Genomic DNA, 17,190 nt, shown 5'->3' on the forward strand with positions numbered 1-17,190 from the left:
CCAGATAAGTACATGCAGGCGCGAAGAGCCGACAATTAGATGAATAAACGGCCGTCTTAATTGCAGGGCAATGGAAGGCCCGAGGCGGCGGGGTGAGTGTCGCCAGGCGGGGCGACAGTAGACGCAATATAATAGATTGGTAGTTGGCAGCGTGTGGAGAGTCCGAGTCGCACATGCAGCGCCGCAGAGTTGACGACACCGACACTGGCCTGAGGCGAGTCGCCGGAATGGGCGTCACGGAGCCGTTAGCGAAAAGGACGTGCGAATATGGACTGGAAGAGGGCTTGGGCGCATGGTTGGGGGTGGGATTGTGTGATGAAAGGATGAGTTCCAAGAGTTGTTTCCAGCCGCTTAAACGGCGCTAGGCCGGTTGGGGCAAGCCTCCACTGTCCCAAACGGGCTATAGCAGCGTCGCCAACGGCAAATGAGCTGAATTCCCGGCTTTAAGGCAATCTACATCAATCAACTCCCCCATGTCGCCCTTATTGCTACATATTAACCATCTGCCCTGGCCCTTGGCGAGGTCACGTTGACCACCCTCGCGCCCAATCGCCGCGCGTCTCATGCTAATCCAACCTGCTCGCGAGCCCCACCGTTCTCGATTCCCATCTTCTGTGCCTGGCCCAAGGGGCCTGTTCTGCCGCCTCTAGATGCAACTCCCCCAGGTAGTGGCTTGGCCCCATTGGCGTCCATCCTACCTTCTATGCATTCGATAGAAGCGTCTAGGGGGGGGTGTGATGGGGGCACTTTTAAAATGTATATAACCACCATGGCACCCTGGCATGGTCCTCCAGCACGCCAGCTTTCACCTTCGCTCATTTATTACCCCTCAAGATGAAGGGCTCTTCTTTTGCAAAGGCAGCTGCGCTGCTTTCTTCTTCTTTCGCCTCTCTGGCATACGCTCAGGAAACCTTTACCCATGCTGCTACCGGCATCACCTTTTGGCGCCAAGTGGTCAACAGCGCTGAGACTGCTGGTGGCCTCGAATGGGGAATGGCTCTCCCCCAAGCCTCGACTGGCAACAACCTGGACTACATTGGTTACATTGTGAGTCCGAAAAAATACATACACATGTTATCTGCCTAGTTTTGCCGTTTCTAACACCCCACTCCAGAAAGGTTCCCTTACCGCAGGCCAGGGTTGGTCCGGTTTGAGTCACCGTGGTGGCATGCCCGACGCCCTTCTTCTCGTGGCCTGGCCCGATAAGGATACTGTCAAGACTGGTTTCTACCATGCACCGTCAGTTGAGTTCCGACATGGTTATTAAACCCCCCAACTAACCCAGTGCAGTGGTTACGTAGCCCCTGATGACTACACTGGCAATGCCACTCTTGGTCAGATCTACCACAAGGTCTCTGACACCAACTTTGAGCTCGTCTACCTGTGTAAAAACTGTTGGGCCTGGAATCAAGGAGGTGCCGAGGGCTCTCAACTGCCAACTGGCGAGGTACAAGTCATTGGATGGGCTCAGCACGATAAGGTTTACTCAGGCACTTGGGCCCAGCACAACAAGGGCCAGGGTCTCTTTGGCGCTCAAGTTGCCCCAGCCAGGAACGCAAAATACTCTGACTGGGAAAAACTGGCCGTCGACCCCCCCGCTGGCTCACCTACACCCTCGCAACCTGGTGCCACTCCCACACCAACTGCAGCATGCCAGGGTTCTCCCGCTCCCAGCGGTTCCTACGACTACATCGTCATCGGTGGTGGCGCCGGAGGTATTCCCATGGCTGACAAGCTTTCCGAGTCTGGCAAGAGTGTTCTCCTGCTCGAGAAGGGCCCGCCATCTCTTGCTCGCTTTGGTGGAAAGATGGGTCCTGCCTGGGCTCTCAGCAACAACCTCACCCGCTTCGACATTCCTGGTCTGTGCAACCAAATCTGGGTCGATTCTGCTGGTGTCGCCTGTACCGACATTGACCAGATGGCCGGCTGCGTCCTTGGTGGCGGTGCTGCCGTCAACGCTGCGCTTTGGTGGAAGCCAGTCGATATCGACTTCGACTACCAATTCCCTGCTGGCTGGAAATCATCCGATGTCAAGGCCGCCATCAACCGCGTCTTCCAGCGTATCCCTGGAACCGACACTCCTTCGGTCGATGGAAAGCGTTACAAGCAAGAAGGCTTCAACCTTCTCTCTGGTGCTCTTGGTGCTGATGGCTGGAAGAGCGTCACTGCAAACAGCCAGCAGAACCAGAAGAACAGGACTTACTCCTATGCCCCTTTCATGTACGAGAACGGACAGCGACAAGGTCCTCTCGGTACTTACATGGTTTCTGCGCTCAAGAGGTCAAACTTCAAGCTCTGGACAAACACCATGGCTCGCCGTGTTATTCGCAGCGGCGGAGTCGCTACCGGTGTTGAACTCGAGAGCGGCGTTGGTGGCACCGGCTACTGCGGCACTGTCAACTTGAACCCGGGTGGCCGTGTCGTCCTTTCCGCCGGTGCTTTTGGAAGTTCCAAGCTTCTCCTCCGCAGTGGTATTGGACCAAAGGACCAGCTCAATGTTGTCAAGGGTAGCGCTCGCGATGGTGCAACTATGATCAAGGAATCTGACTGGATTAATCTTCCTGTTGGACAGAACCTGAACGACCATGTCAACACCGATCTCGTCATCAAGCACCCCAACATTTCCAACTACAACTTCTACGAGGCATGGAACACTCCTATCGAGGCTGACAAGAACCTGTACTTGAGCAAGCGCTCAGGTATCCTCGCTACCTCTGCCCCCAACATTGGTCCTGTTGCTTGGGAAATGATCAGGGGATCTGACGGAATCGACCGATCCATCCAGTGGACTGCTCGTGTTGAGGGCCCAGGACCCAATGACACCAACCACCTCACCATCTCTCAGTACCTCGGTCACGGTTCTACCTCGCGAGGTGCCCTCTCCATCAATGGTGCTCTCAACATGGTTGTCAGCAAGTCACCATACTTGAATAACCAGGCTGATACCGATGTCGTCATTGCGGGAATCAAGAGCATGATGAAGGCCATCAAGAAGAACCCCCAGATTGAGTTCCAGGTCCCCAATGTCAACCAAACTGTCGAGGAATACGTCGCCAGTCTGCCAAAGACCCCATCAGCACGTCGTGCCAACCACTGGATTGGTACCGCTAAGCTTGGGACTGATAGTGGACTTACTGGCGGAACCTCGGTTGTTGATTTGAACGCTCAGGTCTACGGAACAAGGAACATTCACGTCGTCGATGCTTCCATCTTCCCTGGGTGAGTCCCCATACACTACACTTTTCTTGATCCACAAACTAACCTGATGCAGTCAAATCTTCACCAACCCTACTTCTTACATCATCACCGCCGCAGAGCACGCAGCTGCCAAGATCCTTGCTCTTGGTCCTAGCACTGGAGGTGGATCGTCCACTTCATCTAAGCCAGTCAGCTCTGCTCCCGCCTCTTCAGCCAAGCCAACCAGCGCTACTCCCACCAAGTCATCGGCCAAGCCTACTCCAACCGCCGTAGCGAGTGCCTGGCAACAGTAAGTGACTCCAGTGTCTTTGAATATCGAACATAAACTTACACGGCAGTAGATGCGGTGGCCAAGGCTGGACCGGCCCTACAGCTTGTGTCAGCGGATACAAGTGCACATTCAACAACAATTTCTACTCTCAATGCACCCCCGCATAAGAGATATTTAGCCATTCCCTAGCATGAAAATTGCAGGGACGTCGTACATATAAGGCTTCATCTTTTTTGTATATATCTTCATTTCTCTATAATCGAATCATTCAGACCGTTACAATTCAAATGCCTCATTCTTGCTCCAAAGCGATATTCCAGACTTGGCAATGCGTCCAAGAATAGAACGAGTTGCGTATAGTGCGCACGTGACCAATACACCCTAGCGTGAAACTCGTTGACCACAACACTCCCCCGCATGCTCGTCCTCTCTTTCATCGCCATCATCCGTGTTGTTGTTCACTCTCTATTGCTCTATAACTTCTGTAGTCGCAAAGCATCCCAAGTCCCTAACTCCCCAAACAAACATGCCATCTAATTGCCTCGCAACCTCTGCCAAGCGTGACAACGACGCGTTAATCAATACAACAGAGCTCTTCCACCAACGCCTGCAGACAAGCCCCAAAGATGACTGGGAGCGCCTAAAGCTTTGCTGGGGCTACATGGACTGCGGTGATTGCCACAGAAGTCAAGGTCATTGCGGATGGTGCGCAATTGTACGTTTTCCTTCGTCTTCTTCTTCTATATCCCCTTGCCATGTATTTCACAGAAAAGAAAAACATATGAATGATTTGACACAATTGAAAAAAGACTAATGTTAGAACATTTGAGTAAATAGTCTTCAACATGTCTTCCCCTCCCTCTAGACGATGCCTTTTCCAGAGCTTTTCCCCTTCTCTCACCTATCCGCCACCATTCCATCTGCGCGCTGGGGTCCGAGCGGTTTGAACTGCGGACTGCGGGGCTGGGGTGTCAGGTTTCTACCATTACCTTTTTGGCGTCCCTCATCACGATTTTCGCGACGCTGTTTGGGGTGCTGGTGCTCTATGGGGTTTCCAAGTGTGTTGGCTGGGTGGTTACAGGTGTTAAGGCGAGTCGTGGTGGGTATGTCGTGTTTGAGGATGGGAGGAGCGGGGTGTGGGTGAGGGAGAGGGAGGGGTGGGAGAAGTGGTGGAGGAGGGTTAGAGGGAAGGAAAGTGAGGGGGAGGTGCAAGAGGTGGATGAGGGGACGGGACGGAGGGGGTGGTTTTGGTGGAATGGGAGGAGTGAGGAGAGAAGGCCGTTGCTACAATGAAGATGTATACGGTATCGTATGTCCATCAGGACATTTTCCTATGTATGGAGAAACAGTGGTAATATGCCTGGGGTATCCGTGAAGGTGACGACTGTGCCACACTTTCACTCTAACTCGAATTCACCTCCGATATTTACGTCACTGGATGCTCTCATAGCTACCCTGTGCACTGTTTTTCTCTCTCTCACTATGAGTTGGTCCGCAAACGCTCTCACCTCACCCAGTGTTCAAGCTTCTCCTAGTAGGATATAATTCTTCTACCGGTAGCGAGTATATCTCCCACCATACTTTCTCATTCAAAATTTCTCTACGACCCATTATCAACTACCAAATATGGCTAAGAAGACCCGACCCAACCGCCCCACTACGTCCCGAAGCGTCAACAAAACTACTCCTACAGACACTCGTGTCACTGTTGATGCAATGTCGGCCTCGAGCTCTCAGTCTTCGTGTGAGGATACAAGCTTCTCAGACGACATGACTTCACTCCACTCTCGTGAGCGTCTGACGCCCACATCACCATCAGTCTTCGATGTCGAGAGTGACAGCGAGGGTGACAAGAAGCGTGATGACTTCAGGTCTTCCATTCGCAGCTTCACGCGACTCGCAGAGGCTTTCGTATCCCCATCGTCTTCCGCTGATAAGATTGCTATGGTCGAACAGTTGAAACAGCGTATGACTGAGATGAAGGAGAAGTATGCTATGGCTTTCAATCTGCCTCTGTCTGAGCTGGAGAAGAAGCTTGCTATGAATCCCGATCAGATCGAAGATTCTGACGATGAAGATTTTGATCTGGAAGACGAATTATTCGAGGACGAGGAACAGGATACATTGCTGGCGAATTATTCGATTCAGAAGACGGAATCTGCATCTGCTACCGAGAAATCACCGGCAAGCCGCGGGTACATCAGTGTCCCACTTCAGATGCCTGTTGCAGCTGCCCTCGGTCGAGAGCTAACCAACCTTCGGGCTGCCGAAGCAGCTCAACACCAGTCACAAAAGTATCACGAAGCGGAGCCGATCGGTGGTGATGTCAAGGCCTCGATTATCTCCCGTCTCAAGAAGAGTTCCAATCTCGAGGGCACTTCGAAGCCTGTCAAGAAATCCCCATCGGCTACTGCGAAGTCTTCGAACGCCAAAGACGCTCTCATTGCGGATTCCGCAACCGTTCACGCCCAGTCGCTCTCAGACAAACCGAACAAGACCCTGCGCACCACATCGGCTACCATACCGCTCACAGTTTGGTTTGACAACCTCGTCGATTTCACCTATGAGGAAGCATCCAACTTCATCCACATGTGTGGTGGTAGTCCGAGCGCAGCCTGCCATCTATACCATAGTGTTGATGATCCCAATCAGCTCAAGCAGGCGGTAAACAACTGGCTGTCTTCACACCAGAATGGCCATGACAACGGAGCAGCCAAGTATCGCAAGGAAGCTAACAAGACTAGTGTCAAGCAAGAGTATTGTAAGAGTGAGGTGTCTGATGACACTGCCCACTCTGCATCGGCTCACTCGGAGAAGGATCACCGCGGTGCTGCAGATGACGCATGTGCGGGCGCTGTTTGGGGTACCAAGACTGTTATCCAGCATGTTCATGATTGCCTGAATACATGGTGTAACGGTCGCTGCGTTGAGGAACTTGCTCAGGAAGCCGATTCGACCACTGCTTACCCCGACTCTGCTCAGTTAGAGAAGGATCACCATGGTGATGCAGATGGCCCATTTGCGGACGATGCTTGGCATACCAATGCTATTCAGCATGCTGATACTTGCTGGGATTTTGGCTGTTACGGCGAATGCGTTGAGCGTCTTGCTTATAAAACCGATTCAACTGCACCTGATGAAGGCCTCCGGGGCTCGACCGATGGCGAGGCCATTCCTGCTTGCGCGCCTAGATCGAATAGCCCCAAGCCCGCTCGTCGGGATATCAACCCAGAAGACTCCGACCCCAAGACCACCTCTGTTCCCGACGAGCAGGACATCCCCGACGACATCCCCGATGACTCCACACCCGAGGTTCCAGAGCCAACCAATTACATTGTCACCTACTGGGCCACCATAGAGCACAACGACCAAACCGTGCACATCCCCATCGATAGCAGCAACGTTTCCGGCTCCGAGAAATCCATCATCGAAGGTAGCGCTGGCATGAACAAGGTTTGGAAGTGGGTCCAAGAGAAGGGTCTCACGGACAAGGTCAGCCTTCAGGATGCATTTGACTTGGCCAAGGATATGCAGGTTGGTTCTCCTTCGGTTGTTGAAGAGTCCTGTGAGGAAGAGAGCGAGGGATATGCAGGTTCTGCTAAGCCTGAGAGCGAGGCAGACGATGATTCAGAGTATGTTTCTTCTTCTTTTGGTTCTTCTTCTTCTTCTTCTGAGAGTCATCGTGGTGAGTCGCCTGAGTCTCGTGCTTGGGCTACTTCGGGAACTATCCTTGGCTGGGCTGCATAGGTGGTTTCTCCCAATCTTCTCATTCAGGCTGACTTGTGGCCGGTATGCGATCGATGCATGTACGGTCGAGGCATGGTTTCTTTTGTCAGTTGGACTTTTTTCATTCAAGTATAGGTGATTGGCTAGCAAAGAGCAAGCCCATCGGTATCTGCGATTGATTTTCTTGTTTTCGAATACTCGGGTACTGCTGAGATGCATGCATTGGTGGCATACCTGGGAACGGAATCTTGCCGGCACGAGACAAGGGAATTTTATCTCAGTGCAGGACTTGTAGCTAGATATTCCAGATAGTGGAATATATATACAAAACCTTAAACTACAGTAGTGTTTTTCGATGTGTGGCAGTGTTGGTGATACTAAAACCGAACTTTTGCTTTCACTCATATATATAAATCTGCCATGTTTACACTGCAGTGAACGCTACATTTGTAGATCAAAGACTCGCTGTCCTTGATCCAGACTTTTTGAAACCTGTGTCTTACGCTATGATAGTTATATGTGTTTGATTGTTTGACAACCAGAGATATGACATTCAATGAACATTGCAAAGATGACTCAAACTAAATGATTCAGATTAAGTTACGGTTATAGAAATGCGTACACCTCCCAGCCAGATACTCTATCTTTAAACTTTCACCTTGAGATTCAACCCTGTGATGCTCAATCGACCCAAAACTAAAATAGAGCTACCCAACAACACGGCCGTAGCCGCAAACAGCTGTGCACTCAGGTAACCTCCACCGTAGTTCTGTATCAAGGCCCCTGCAATCGGAGGTCCGATAAAAGTACCCAAACCCACAATAGCAAGGCCTTGGCCATTTCTTGTCCCTACTTTACTCATATCCTTTGTCAAAGTGGTCATGACTGCTGGGAAGATGCCTTGGAAGCCGGCGACGAAGAAGCCATAGCACACAGCCCAGGCATATAGTCCTTGCTCGCTCTTGACCAGAGGCCAAAAGAACAAGACGAGTGTGGAAACGAAGCAAAAGGGAATGAGGATATTGTACGGCCCCGTGTACTTGTCCGCAAACCAAGATGGCACCAGACGACCGAGCACGCCAATGCCGTTGAGAACCAGCAAGACATTGATCGAGGTCTCGTACGGCAATCCAAGAATATCAACTGCAAAAGAAGAGATGTAGTAAAATGCAAAGTACTGGCCCAGCGCAATGAGAAAGACACCCAGCAAAAACACACTATACGGCAACTCCGCAAAAGCACTAAGCTCCAGCACCGGCCCCGACTTGCGCGGCGGCAGTCTGGGCTTCAAGAGACAACTGTAGCCCGTACCCACCGCCAGCATCATAAACCCCATTACCCTTACCGTCCACGGAAACCCAATGCGCGGCAGCAACTGCCGTGCCACAGTCGGATAAACAAGGCCACCCGTCGCACTCCCCGACGCCATAATCGCAAGCGCCACACTCCTATTCCGCGCAAAATACGTGCTAACGAGACTCAGCACCGGTGCAAATTGCATACCATTGCCCACACCCGTCATCAGGCCTTGGGCGAGGAAAAACTGCCAGTACCGCGTGCACAAACTCGTCATGAACATGCCCAGCGCGGAGACCAGCATGCCGGGGACGGCGGACCAGTAGAAGAAGCCTGCGTCGAAGAGGCGGCCAGTGAGCATGCCCAGGGCAAAGTGGCCCAGCATTTGGAAACTGCCGATCCAGGATACAGCGGAGGGTTCTAGGCCCAGGTTCAGGGTGTAGTACTGCTGGAAGACGCCGAAGGTGGCGATCATGCCCCAGGTGTTGAAGACGACGAAATGGCCGCAGAGGGCTTGGGTCCAGGCTTTTGTGCCACCGTCTGGGGGTGGGCCTGGGTCGATGATGTCGGCGTTGGAGCGAGCGGTGATGGTTTTGGCGAGGTCGAGAATAGTTTGCTTTGTGCGTGAGGCGTGGGATGTGTGGGTTGGTACTCTGGCCATGTCGGTTATTTCGGGTTGAGATTGCGGTTGCGAGAGAGCTTTGATGGAAGCGTAGGCTAGGGCATGGTCGTGTTGGGCAGTAGTAGTAGTAGTAGTAGTAGTAGTAGTAGTAGTCAATTGCTCGTGGGATGGAGCCAGGGCTTTCTCGACGTCATGATTTGATGGCATTGTAAATGAACGGTGGGCTGGTCATCAAGTCCACGGGGGAGAGGAAGTGAAGGAGCGAGAAGTGTTAGTATCGAATACGATTAATAATGTAGAATTGAGAAGGTAAAGAGGAATTCTAGTCACTCGGCGATTTATCCGACGGTGAGCCCCGTGGGTAGTTAGTTAGTGGATCCTCCCCGCCCATCGGCCGCGGAAACTAGTCGAAATCCGATTGTGGGTGAGGGCTAGTGGCATTGGTGGGGATAAAAAAAAGGCGCTGGCCATGGGTTGTGCTAAAACCCGGCTATACCACTACATCTCTAATACCTACTGCCTCGAGCATGAATGCAGTTTGGACTTGGGGGTATCCAGTCGTTCTTAGTTTTACACATACTGAACTCCCCATACTTCTCGTACTTAATTGATAGGATAATGACTGGCGTCATAGCACAATATAGAGTACATACTTACAAAGTTGCGCTCGTAGTGCGCGAATCGTGCATTACGGGGCTTGGCACGCCCTACATGTTGAGACAACGCCCCCAATGGACTCTGTACTTTGGAAACATGACGCTTGAACGTTGCCACTATGCAGAGCTCAGCGATCGGTATGGCATCACTTGTCTTCATCTCGATTGGTTACCCACAAAACTGCCTTGGATCTGTATTCTCAAGTTGGCCTTTCTTTTTCGCCTGAGCATTCGATGGACATATTCAGGATTTTACTGCATTTGTCATGTTTGCGACATACTCTAGTGCACTAAAATCTTCTCTTGTACCTAGTATATTTTACTGGATAAATATGAAAACCACACGCCAGCTGCCTAGCAGCCCTTTTGTAGTACGACTACTCTAACATTGACTTGCCATACAGATGCTATGCACATACCGTCTATGCTCTCTACAAATAAACTAATTAAGCCTTGGTGGCGTGCTCTTCGAACAACTTCTTCTGCTTTTCCCACTCCTTCTTCATCTTCTTCAAGCGTGCCTTGGGCACATCAGCGCCATCCTTGTCCTTTGTCGGCAAGCCCTCGTCATCCCACGCACTATATTCCTCAGTCCTGAACATATCCTTGGGGTTAATCTTGGCTTGTTCTGCAAGCTTGGCCTTCTTCTCGACCTCTTCGCGCTCGCGCTTCAGCTTCGCTTCCGCTTTCTGGCGGGCGATTTCCTCCTTTTGAGAGCGTGCGGCTTGCAGTTCGGCATCAACAGGACGCACCATTGCGGGTGCGTTCTCGCGATCTTCAAGGTAAATGCCGAGATCCCAGAGATGAGTGTCACGCAGCTGGTCGCAAAGGTCTAGGTAGTCTTTTGCCGGAGCTTTCTTCTTGGCCAGGTTTTGCAGATTCTCCTGGAATGTGGATAGGACCTCCGCGTACGGGAGTGCTTCGATATCCTGCTTCTGTGTGGGGTTATGTTGCGCAATGATGGATTGCAAGACCTCATCCGAGAGGTCGCCGGCGATGGCGTGTTGACGCACTTCGTCGCGTTCCCGTGACACGGCGTATACGTGCTCTTTGGCTGCCGAGGGAATGTCGATACCTGCCCAGCCAATGCCGCCGTCGTATGGGTCTGCTGAACCGTCCAGTCCGAATATGCGGACAATGCGAGTGATATAGCGGGCGACATCGAACGACACGGAGTCACTGAGGCCAGCCTTGTCTGCAGAGTTGTAGTCTGTAATGAGTCCCGAAATTGCGCGCATGGCCGTAGGGGTATCGAACGAGTCGGCCAGCGCGCTGTGAACCTTTTGCTTGGCAGATTCGAACGATTTGAGAACCTTGTCATCTTCGGCGCCTGTCGAGCCAATGTTGGGATTCACTTCCAGATCACGGACTTTGTAGAAGAAATTGGTGACGTAACTCTCCCATGATGATCCAGACTTGCGCATGTCTGGAGTAATTTCGACACCATCATGCCAGCCTCCGAGCAAGAAGATGATGCGCAGACTGCGCGCATTCCAGTCGCCGCGACTCAAAGCCTCGCGAATGGTGGTAAAGTTCTTCAGGGACTTTGACATTTTAGAGCCGGATATTGATAAGTGGCCCATGTGAAGGAAGTAGTTCACCCATTGGGTTGGGCGCCCCTCTTGTGACCAATATGCTTCCGACTGGGCCAGCTCATTGTCGTGATGCGGGAAACAAAGATCAATACCGCCACTGTGAACGTCCATCTGTTCGCCCAGGACCGCTGAGGCCATAACGGAGCACTCGATGTGCCATCCTGGTCGGCCAGGACCCCAGGGGCTTGGCCACGCCGGCTCACCAGGTTTACTTGACTTCCAGAGAGCAAAGTCTGATTCGTTTCGCTTTTCCGACGTCTTGACTGACGACAGTGCGCCTTCGCCATCGGCTTGCAGATTAGTGTCGCCCCTGTTCCATGGCTCTAGACGCGCATAGTGGTTGCCTTCTCTCTTTTCAAAGGCCTCAATATCAAAGTAGACTGATCCATCAGAAGTGCTGTAAGCCATGCCATTCTTGATGATCTTTTCCACAAAAGAGACAATCTGGTCTCCATACTCGGTTACTCGCGTGACTACATCTGGGTCTAGCACATTGAGAGCTCGCATATCCTCATTGAACCGAGCCTCGTACTTTTTAGTAAGAGTTGTGAAAACGGTGTGGTCACTGGCATCTATAGACGAGCCGTATAGGGAGTCGAGATAGGGTAGCAGGACATCTTCAGCACCAGTATAGAATACTTCAATGTCTTCAGGTGTCGACTTTGATGGGGCTAGCAATGAAGTGACTGCAGTACCAGCTGTTCGAAGGTGCATCTTGATCTTGGCTTCCTTGTCACCCGCAGGACCGACGCCATCGACTGACTTGCCTTGGATGACGTTTGCGTACTTTTGAGCAGACTCGTCGTTGAAGCTGCCAATGGTCACGTCTTCGCTGAGAAGGGGGAGATTCTTCTTGACGTATGCATCAAAGGCCTTTATAGTGGTGTTGATGACCTCTTCTGTGACAGTTGGGTTGTCTGCTTTGAACTTGGCGAGAAGGTGCTGTTGACGGCCCCGGAGAATGATCTTGTCATCGACATCTGTAATATTTTGAACAAATTTGACATTGTATCCGTAGTAATGGGCCAATATCCTTCGGAGAATGTCGTTGGTAACGTAGTTGCGAGCATGGCCCAGATGAGCATCATCGTAGACTGTCGGCCCGCAGCTGTACCATTTGACCTCTTTGCCTTCCGGGTCAATAGGAACGAAATCGTTCTTTGATCTTGTCAACGAGTTCCACACTTTGAGTTTGGCGGGGCTGGAGCCCTGTGGCTGTTTCCATGGTGGCTGGGTGCGGGCTGGAGTCGCCATGGCGGCGAGACACCTGGGAATGCGCTGACTCTGGTTTATTACCCGACTAGTTTTGGAGAGCAGAAGTGGGGAAGACGACTTGACGGCGCGGGACAAAGACCGGAACGCCAGTACCATCAATGTGACGAGACACTGTGGTGACAAGGAGTGACAGTGCAGCAATCCAAGTGAGTAAATAGAGAAACAATGAGGCCAGGTGTAAGTAGATTGGGTTGCTGCTTACGGGTGAGTCAATCAGCCCGTAGTAGGGGAGTGTCACGTTGTGTGGGTGGTCTCTGGCCGAACCGTCCATAATCCCTGTTAACAAAATCTTGGCACTATCAGCCAATCACAGCGCCCAAAGCTCCCCGCCGAATATCTCTGTGCAGATGCGACGCTTCCATTGCGAATTTGCATCTTCTTGTACATTCACCTCGTCGTCTTTGCAGCTTGTTCCCCGCGTCGTCGCTGCACGTCTCGCCTGCAAAAGTCACAATGGCGCCTGTTCCCTCGCCCTTCCTTGATCCGGGAGCGTATGCGACAGCGGACAATCTTGGTATCCTGCAATTGCGCCGTGATCACCTCATCCCAGCCCTCCTCAAGCCCAACGCCGACTCAGACTATGCTGAGGGGAAAGTAGAGAACACGCGATTTGGTTCTTTTCCACATAGCACGCTTGTCGGCCAACCCTGGGGCACGCAGATTCTCGCATCCGTCGTCGACACTGGATCGCGTGGCAAGTCCAAGAAGAGGAAGAGAGATGGCAAAGATGAGAGCGAGGGCACAGTGGCTGCAGAGCCAGAAGTGGCCAAGAGGGACATTGTCAAGGCGGCGACAGCGAGCAGTGGATTTGCGCATCTGATACCGCCCACGCCAGAGATGTGGACCTTGTCTCTTCCACATCGCACCCAGGTTGTATACACGCCCGACTACAGCTACATTCTACAGAGGTTGCGCGCAAGGCCAGGCGACCATATCATCGAAGCGGGCGCAGGAAGCGGAAGCTTCACACACGCTGCCATACGCGCAGTCTACAATGGCTACCCGGGCGCCCGCGACGCCCTCGACGAGCCCAACAGCGAAGAAGAAAACGCAGTAGGCATGTTCAAGAAGCGAAAGCGCAAGACGCGAACCGGCGGCGTCTACAGTTTCGAGTATCATGAACCACGCGCAAAGCAACTTCAAGCCGAAATCAAAGACCACGGCCTCGAACCCCTCGTCACAGTGACCCACCGTGACGTCTACAACGACGGCTTCGGTCTGGACAACTCGCCAGGTCCAGATGCTGACTGCATCTTCCTCGATCTCCCTGCCCCGTGGCACGCACTAAAACATCTCACGCGCTCCCCTCCCTCCACCGCCGCCCTGAACTCGGTAGCCACCGACCCATCCACACCCACCTCTGGAGACAACGATCCTAATACACCTATGGCGCAACCCACAGACACAAATCGCAAACCCTTTTGCACTCCCCTCAATCCCCGTAATGCAGTTCGCATCTGCACCTTCAGCCCATGCATCGAGCAAGTCACCAAGACCGTCTCAGCCCTGCGCACCCTCGGCTGGCAGGAAATCGACATGGTGGAGATCAACGCAAAGCGACTCGACGTGCGTCGCGAGCGTGTGGGACTGCAGGAAGAAGGCGTGAGAGGTGGGAATGCGCATCCTGCAAACGTGCAAGAAGCAGTGCAACGCCTGCGCGACGTAGAGGGCCGTGCCGCTGTCTTCCACAGCATGCAGCGCGAGAAGCAGGAGGAGGTGATGCGCAAGGCTGAGGCGAAGAAGAGAGGCGAGAACATCGACGGCGATGCAGATAGTGGTCCTCGCAAGGGTAAGAAGAAGATGGAGGGCGTGCCCCCGAGCAAACACGACCGGCTGGCACAGACCAAGAAGGACTTTGAGACAAGGCCCTTGTACAAGGAGGGCAGGCTGGTCCATCGAACAGAGCCAGAGCTCAAGACGCACACTTCTTATCTTGTTTTTGCTGTCTTGCCCAGAGAGTGGTCCAAGGCGGACGAAGAAAAAGCTAGGAGGAAGTGGGGATGACGTTGAACATTGCAACGCATTACGAGGATATCGTCAGTAATCAAAAAGATACCCATTGTTGTGCTAAAGTGATATGTATATACAGACTACCTTGGCATCTGAACTATGAACCTTTGATTATGAAGCATCTATGTTTTCCAGAAAATAGCTATGAACCCGACATGATCAAAAAAGAAAAGAAGGCACACCTGGCAATGGCCGCCCTTCATCCCCATAACGCATCCTTGGCCCTATGACTACCCGCTCTTCCTGGAGGCGTACTGATGACGTGTGTCCAGGCTTCATCGCCATCTATGAACAACCGATACGTGACAAAGCTCTGTTCACCATGCTCGGGCGTCGTGATTTCAACGGCGCCAAACTTGCTGTTGCCATCGGGAAGATACTTCAAGCACACATCCTCATCGTCAATCTCCTTGTAAGTGCGGAAGGGGAGGTAAAACATGCTCAGCGGGCTAGTGCTGAACTCATGTACCGTGGCGCTGATGGGCCATTTGCCGTCTTTGGGCGGTGGGAACGAGGTGGCAGCGAACTCATGGCGATCGCCGCTTAGTACCACCATACCAATATCATGTGTAGATGACATATCCCATGCAGCTTCCAGAATCATCCTACGTTCAGACAAATGCCCACCCCACGTATCTTCGGACCCAAACTGCCAATTCTTAGTAAAGGGTGTGCCAGTGACGATGAATTTCCAGTGCACGCCGGCTGGCGGCTCCTTCTTGATCCATGAAAGAAGATCAGATAGCTGCTCGGCACCCAGCATAGTCTTGGAAGCGTCCCAGGGGTCTTTGTTAGCAGGACTGCGATATCGGCGAGTGTCCAGGAGGAAAAACTCGGCAGGACCTTGAGTAAAGGAAAAGTAAGTGACACCCGGGCGATGTGGAGGTGGATTGGGAGCACCGTTGTAGTGTGTAAAGGCATCGTAAGCTGGGACCGCCACACCCGTCATGTTGCTATTCCACTGGATATCTAGTCAGCAGGGTAAACATAAGGGGAATAGATGGCGTAGCTACTAACATCATTCTGAATCTCATGATCATCAATCACATGGATCCAGGGGAGATTCCGACTGACTGCTGGCCAGGACGGTGAGGAGTATACTTGACGGTACTCGCGTCTGTAAGTCTCGGCGTCGCTGCCAGTACGGTGTGGGACATCAACGTAGATAAAGTCACCGAGGAAAAGCATAAAATAAGGTTTGAGCTCGGGAAGCCAGCGTGCAAGGTGCTTCATGCCCGGGAACTCGAGGGGGTGCTGAAACGGCGTGTATGGGACGCGGGGTTTGATGCAGCTCGAGTGGACGAAAGTGTATTTGTTGTCTTTGAGCAGTGAAATGTGACCTGGCCGTGGTGCGGTTGTGAAGGTACCAGTAATGTTTCCACGCGACGTCTCGACAATGTACTCGTAAGCCAGGTCGGGGCGTAGATGGTCGAGGCTGAGGACAGTGGTAAAGTCGGTCTCGTTGGTGAGCCAGTAGTCTGGTTGGCTCGCGCGGTGTGTTTTGTGCATCCAAGAGCGTTTGGCTTCGTCGATGGAGCGATAGAGAACCCTCACATCAAAGGCGAAAGGCTCTCTGACCAGAATCTTCGCACTATTCTCCGACACGTATCCGACACGGGCAAAGCTCGCGTCATGGCACTGGTGGAGCAACGGCGCGCGATAAACGACATCTAAGGCCATAGCAATCAGGGCTATATTGATGCTAAAGGTGATCCAGCTCCATAGCGCCGACGAAGGACTCGGGAGCCCAGTGAGGAGAGTGCGCAGTACCTTGGGCTCCCTCTCCTCATACTGCACGGTTTCCTGAACATCTAGCTCCTGCAACGGACCCTCGTCTGCGCCGTCAATGAGCTTGATGTCGTCGCTCGAGTCATCGCTCTTGCCACCCATAGTTTCCTTAACGATAATGTCAAGCTCATCGGATATGATCTTGTACTGGGCTGTATCCTGGAAGCTCGTGAAGAAGGATGGGATGTAGACAAGCGTGAGTGCGGTTGCGAGTGCGGGTACAATCTACATGGTATCCTGTCGCGTTAACATGACTTTGACAAGGTGGATTTATGTACCAGTCATCTGGCGTAGTGCTATACTGACAGTTGTAGGTATCTGCGGCCAAGTCAGTCGTTTTGCTACAGTTGCAGTGTCTGCGGGTTATGCTCACCCATCGCAAGAAGATCCATATGCTCAGGCGGAGGGCCAGAGAGCTGATGAGGGTGAGGATGTCGCTTGCCGAAGCCATGGTGCTACGCGACAAGCATCACTTGGCAGTAACCAAATGAGGAGAGAAATAGGAAGAATGGGCGCGTCTTAAGCTTTGTTCAAGTGCATCAGCCGCGTTCGATGCAAAAGCACCGCGCAATCACCATGACGTCGTTTGGCGCTAACGCCCTTTTTAGCGCGACGACTAGGGGGGTGAGGGTGGGAGAGCTCGCACCTCATGCAGTCATCTACACATGTATACACAACAACATCGAAAAATTACCGTTTCTGTTCCCATCAACCCCCCAAGATTGGAACAATTACGGCATAAGATTATCCGAC

The 17,190-nt window shown here is 52.4% G+C and overlaps 7 protein-coding genes across 7 annotated transcripts; 4 read left to right on the top strand and 3 right to left on the bottom strand.

Annotated features, from left to right (window-relative positions):
- Positions 1 to 728: 728 nt before the first annotated feature.
- On the top strand, positions 729 to 3,695 carry COCSADRAFT_196954 (carbohydrate-binding module family 1 protein). The gene is made up of 5 exons (XM_007698635.1): positions 729 to 1,047; positions 1,115 to 1,239; positions 1,291 to 3,219; positions 3,272 to 3,487; positions 3,540 to 3,695. The coding sequence occupies exons 1-5, from the start codon at positions 835 to 837 to the stop codon at positions 3,634 to 3,636; spliced, it is 2,580 nt and encodes an 859-aa protein (XP_007696825.1). The 5' UTR covers positions 729 to 834; the 3' UTR covers positions 3,637 to 3,695.
- A 204-nt stretch (positions 3,696 to 3,899) lies between these two features.
- COCSADRAFT_135695 (uncharacterized protein) lies at positions 3,900 to 4,915 on the top strand. Its single transcript, XM_007698636.1, has 2 exons — positions 3,900 to 4,184; positions 4,307 to 4,915. The coding sequence occupies exons 1-2, from the start codon at positions 3,996 to 3,998 to the stop codon at positions 4,760 to 4,762; spliced, it is 645 nt and encodes a 214-aa protein (XP_007696826.1). The 5' UTR covers positions 3,900 to 3,995; the 3' UTR covers positions 4,763 to 4,915.
- Positions 4,916 to 5,095: 180 nt separating this feature from the next.
- Positions 5,096 to 7,538, top strand: COCSADRAFT_351809 (uncharacterized protein; the record flags this gene model as incomplete). Its single annotated transcript, XM_007698637.1, has 1 exon — positions 5,096 to 7,538. One exon carries the CDS (start codon positions 5,096 to 5,098, stop codon positions 7,214 to 7,216), a length of 2,121 nt encoding a protein of 706 aa, XP_007696827.1. The 3' UTR covers positions 7,217 to 7,538.
- Positions 7,539 to 7,796: 258 nt separating this feature from the next.
- COCSADRAFT_33960 (uncharacterized protein) lies at positions 7,797 to 9,396 on the bottom strand. The gene has a single exon (XM_007698314.1). It carries the CDS (start codon positions 9,318 to 9,320, stop codon positions 7,842 to 7,844), a length of 1,479 nt encoding a protein of 492 aa, XP_007696504.1. The 5' UTR covers positions 9,321 to 9,396; the 3' UTR covers positions 7,797 to 7,841.
- A 628-nt stretch (positions 9,397 to 10,024) lies between these two features.
- COCSADRAFT_33961 (uncharacterized protein) lies at positions 10,025 to 12,871 on the bottom strand. Its single transcript, XM_007698315.1, has one exon. It carries the CDS (start codon positions 12,733 to 12,735, stop codon positions 10,216 to 10,218), a length of 2,520 nt encoding a protein of 839 aa, XP_007696505.1. The 5' UTR covers positions 12,736 to 12,871; the 3' UTR covers positions 10,025 to 10,215.
- Positions 12,872 to 13,010: 139 nt separating this feature from the next.
- Positions 13,011 to 14,746, top strand: COCSADRAFT_284706 (uncharacterized protein). The gene has a single exon (XM_007698638.1). The coding sequence runs from the start codon at positions 13,093 to 13,095 to the stop codon at positions 14,641 to 14,643; it is 1,551 nt and encodes a 516-aa protein (XP_007696828.1). The 5' UTR covers positions 13,011 to 13,092; the 3' UTR covers positions 14,644 to 14,746.
- Positions 14,747 to 14,848: 102 nt separating this feature from the next.
- On the bottom strand, positions 14,849 to 16,888 carry COCSADRAFT_81557 (uncharacterized protein; the record flags this gene model as incomplete). The annotated part of the gene is made up of 4 exons (XM_007698639.1): positions 14,849 to 15,610; positions 15,667 to 16,662; positions 16,744 to 16,755; positions 16,811 to 16,888. The coding sequence occupies 4 exons, from the start codon at positions 16,886 to 16,888 to the stop codon at positions 14,849 to 14,851; spliced, it is 1,848 nt and encodes a 615-aa protein (XP_007696829.1).
- Between the last annotated feature and the right edge of the window lie 302 nt (positions 16,889 to 17,190).

Source organism: Bipolaris sorokiniana (genome assembly GCF_000338995.1).
Source record: "Bipolaris sorokiniana ND90Pr unplaced genomic scaffold COCSAscaffold_3, whole genome shotgun sequence".
NCBI lineage: Eukaryota > Fungi > Ascomycota > Dothideomycetes > Pleosporales > Pleosporaceae > Bipolaris > Bipolaris sorokiniana.